Source organism: Entamoeba dispar, genomic scaffold (assembly GCF_000209125.1).
Source record: "Entamoeba dispar SAW760 scf_1105229463323 genomic scaffold, whole genome shotgun sequence".
Classification (NCBI taxonomy): Eukaryota; Evosea; order Mastigamoebida; family Endamoebidae; genus Entamoeba; species Entamoeba dispar.
Genome location: NW_001855635.1, coordinates 4,974 through 8,961, shown reverse-complemented (window position 1 = coordinate 8,961; position 3,988 = coordinate 4,974). Strand labels below are relative to the sequence as shown.

Below are 3,988 nucleotides of genomic sequence, written 5' to 3'. Positions count from 1 at the left end.
TTACTGATGCTCTTTCTTTTATTGATGATGGTGGTATTTCTTGGACTGGTAATGCGGGAATACCACAAGAAGAAGAAGAAATTATTTTGGATAATGCCAATGTTGATTTACAGGATGTTATTCGTGATAATGTGAAAATAAAAGTTCGTGTTGGTCGTGGTATTGTAGTTGGAGGATTTCAGGGGTCAGATGCTGCAGATGTTGAAGCTGCATATAAACAAGAACTTGCTAATCATACTAGTGTTGATAGTGATGGTTCGTACATTATGAAAATTATGGGTTATATTACTGTTAGATTTAAACAATTACGTTCATCTCCACTTGAAATTGTTGAAGCATATAATTTTGTTCGTTGCCATCATCTTGGAAGGATACTCAGACGGGTCAAACTGTTTCTCATGATAGTGTAATTTCGTTAAATGGATTAGGTCAATTTGTTCAAGACGGTGTTAGTGGGTTTGTTATTGAACGTGGTGATGGAGAATCTTGGAGTGATGCTCTAAAACGTTATGGTTATGAAAATTTGCCTGTTGACACTTTCATGACTATTGGTTCTCTTGCTGAAGGAACGGGTATTACTTCTTATGTGTGTAACTTAGCTAAAAGAGGAGTTAAAAGTGTAATTGGTCCTTTAGTTGAAAGTGCTCTTTCTGATGCTATACCTGGTTATAATACGGCTAAAGTGTTGGTAGGTTATGCTTATACTGGTATTTCTGAGGGTATGGAGTTTATTGATAATAATACATATTTGAGTGCTGGTCGAGATGCATTGGAATCTGTTTTAATTGGTGGTTTGAGGAAAGTTGCTGGTGATGAAGTTGTTGATTTTTTTAGTAATGCTACTTCGTTAATATCTAAGACTATATCATTATTTAATTAGAACTCTTAATTGAATCTTGTTTTCATTCATTTGATGCAACGACGTGCTGGTAGACGTAATTATCCAAGAAGAGGATATAAAAAACGTTCAACTTTGAAACGACAAGCATTTGGTAATTTTGCCAGTGCTATGCAACAACGAGATAGTACTAATGTTGTTATTAGTATGCAAGAAGATGTTTCTATTAATGTTCCAGTTGGTGCAAATGAAGGTACAATGTTAAGGAATGTTACTGCATTGATGACTTCTACACAATATTTTCATAATTATATGGGAATGTATGATCAATTTAAGTTAAATGCTGTTAGAGCATCTATGGAAATGACATTTATTGGAAATCAATTATTAAATAGTGCAACATTTCCATCTATATGTACAGCATGGGATCGTAATGGTGTTAGAATCAATACTGCTGTTATTAATAATACAAGATATTTCCAATTACCTACTTATTCTTCTGTTTCTTCTTATTCTAGTGCAAATGAAAAGACGTTATATTATGGTAGTAGATGGGGAGTTGTAAGACAATTAGATGCAGCATCTATGATGGAAAAGTCTATGTATTTACCAACAACTAATACTAGAGATGTACTCAGTATGGATAATATGTATAGTGCATGGAATCCTCAATTATTAATTTCTATAAAAACTCCTCAATCTGTTAATGCTGTTAATTCTTGTACTCTTACTATTCATTGGCAATTTGATGTTACATTGAGAGGTCTTAGGAAAGTACTTGTTTCTGAAGACAATTCTTTTAAACCTTATATTGGTTTTATTGGTTATGCTCGTAATAACAATGGACTTGTTGTACCTAATAATGTTCCTAATGCACAACCTCCGTACATTTTAGTTGGAGCAATTGATAACGGTTCCGCTCCATCAATTAATCCTGAAACTGTTTATGATGCTGCTAATAATGCATATTCCAATGGTGGTTTAGTATTACCAAATGATGGTTTACCAGAACATAATGTTAATCTCTAATTGATTATTGAACTTTAATTGGTTATTTGATGTTTAAACGAAGAAGAAGACAATACAATTATAATAAACGATATAAAAGATATTATAATAGTGCTGGTAGGTATGTTTCTAGACAATATGATAAACAACCCATTGATAATGAACAGCAGTTTTATCAATTTGGTGGAAGACCTTATAATCCACCAATTCCAGATGAATCTCTTCAAAATATAGTTAATAGGGAATTAGATAAACGATTAGGTGATGAAGGTGGATTTTTTAAAAGGATTGATAAACAACAAAAAAGGATTGATGATGATAATAAAAATCTGTATAAAGCTATTTTGCGTGCTCAGCAAGATAATCTTAAAAATGTTCATCATATTGAACGTTTAGAATCTGCAATTAATAAATATAAACAAAACGCCGAACGATTTGTTACAGTTGAAGATTTAGTTCGTGAAAATAGAGAAATGATAAATAAAAACATTAATAAGATTAATGAATTAAGAATGGAATTTGGTGATTTTATTCCTCGTAATATTCGTACTCAAATAAAAGATCTTGATGAACAAAATTCTATATTGAAACGTCGTGTATCTAATATTGAAAAGAATAATGGGATATTTGTTACTCGTGCAGAGTTAAATGCTTTCAAAGATTTTTATGAACCTGTAGTTGAAAAACAGGGTTCTAGATTACAAAATATTGAAGAACGAATTGATATTTTGAAAGGATTGATTGATAAATATCCTGCTTTTGAGAATCAATTAAAAAAGTTATCTGATGATTATCAGAATATGGGTTCGGCGTTTTCTAGACAATATGATGATTTGAATTCTCGGTTTAGATATTTGAATACAATAAGTCCAGAAAATTTAAATGCTGTTAGAGCAGATTTAGAATTATATAAAGATCAACTTCAAAAAGAAATTCAATTACTTTATAGAACTAAATTAGATGTTAATGAAGCTGCCAAGTGGTTTGAACAAACATGGTCTGATACATATAGACGAAACGATGTAAAAATTTTATTAGAACAATTTGATAATTATATAAAGAAACAAGAAAGAATTGTTAAAGATATTGATTCGAGACTCGTTGAACAACAACGATTTTCATTGAAACGACTTGATACAGTTACAGATAAGGTTAATTTATATATTGAACGTCTTGATAAATTAGAAAATAAATCAGAAGAATGGAAAAATGTTTTTGATGTGGTTAACAGATTACCTGAACACATGAAAATACCTTTAAATGATTTACTAAAAGATTTATTAGAAGAACAAGAACCTGCCAATTTTACTAGAAGAATGAGAATACTTGAGAGTGAAGTGAAAGCTCTTAAATCATCAATACAGAAAATTGGTGCTGGTAAAACGGAAGAACTTACTCGTGTAATAAGTTTAGTAAATAGTATACAGAATGATATGAATTCATATAAAAAGGGAGGACAAATAATAAATGCGGGAGAAGAACGTTTTTATAGTGATGATCCGGATATGAGACAGAGTAAAAAAGCTTTTGAAAATACTCGTCAGTTATTAATTTCTCAATTTAGAGATGTTAATAAGTATATAAAAAACAATGAAGTTCGTGGTACACAATATAAAGACGTGATAAGTACTGTTAATACAATTATGAACCAATTTGAAAATATTGCTCAATCCTTTAATGCTGAGTATGTTGTTCCTGTTAATGATATGCAAAATTTTCATGAAAGTATGATGATGGTTTTGAGTGGTATTAAAGATGACAATTCGAATATTGATGAAATTCGATATAAATTGGATGTTGCTTCTCGTGATTTTACTAAATTGCAGGCTTCTTGGAATAGTAATAGAATGGCTGGTGCTAAGATTATTGCAACTAAATTGGCTGAACGAAATGGTATAAATCTTAATGAATTTGTTGAATATGCTCAGAATTTTGTTGTACGTGGTGATACTAATTCTTATGTTTCTGAAAGTATAATACAACCAAGAAAAAGAATTACAGGAGATGGTATTTCTTCTGATTCAAATTCTGGTTTGGAAAATCGTGGTCACGGAGTGGTTACAGCGAAAGAGGTAAAACATGGATATGAATTAATGGGTAGACATGAAATCGAACCTAAATATAATGTTACTCCTGTTGCTT

General features: G+C 30.8%; 3 protein-coding genes across 3 annotated transcripts in view; all 3 read left to right on the top strand.

Annotated features, from left to right (window-relative positions):
• Positions 1-880, top strand: part of EDI_011320 (uncharacterized protein) — a gene marked incomplete at both ends in the record, with an annotated part of 1,122 nt that extends 242 nt beyond the window's left edge. Inside the window, 2 exons of the mRNA XM_001740901.1 lie at positions 73-347; positions 380-880. Coding sequence (XP_001740953.1) covers positions 73-347; positions 380-880 — 776 coding nt within the window. The remainder of the gene's footprint in view (positions 1-72; positions 348-379) is intronic.
• Positions 881-913: 33 nt separating this feature from the next.
• On the top strand, positions 914-1,867 carry EDI_011310 (uncharacterized protein; the record flags this gene model as incomplete). The annotated part of the gene is made up of 1 exon (XM_001740900.1): positions 914-1,867. The coding sequence occupies one exon, from the start codon at positions 914-916 to the stop codon at positions 1,865-1,867; it is 954 nt and encodes a 317-aa protein (XP_001740952.1).
• Positions 1,868-1,896: 29 nt separating this feature from the next.
• EDI_011200 (uncharacterized protein) overlaps positions 1,897-3,988 on the top strand; it is a gene marked incomplete at both ends in the record, with an annotated part of 2,635 nt that continues 543 nt past the window's right edge. The window contains one exon of the mRNA XM_001740899.1: positions 1,897-3,943. Coding sequence (XP_001740951.1) covers positions 1,897-3,943 — 2,047 coding nt within the window. The remainder of the gene's footprint in view (positions 3,944-3,988) is intronic.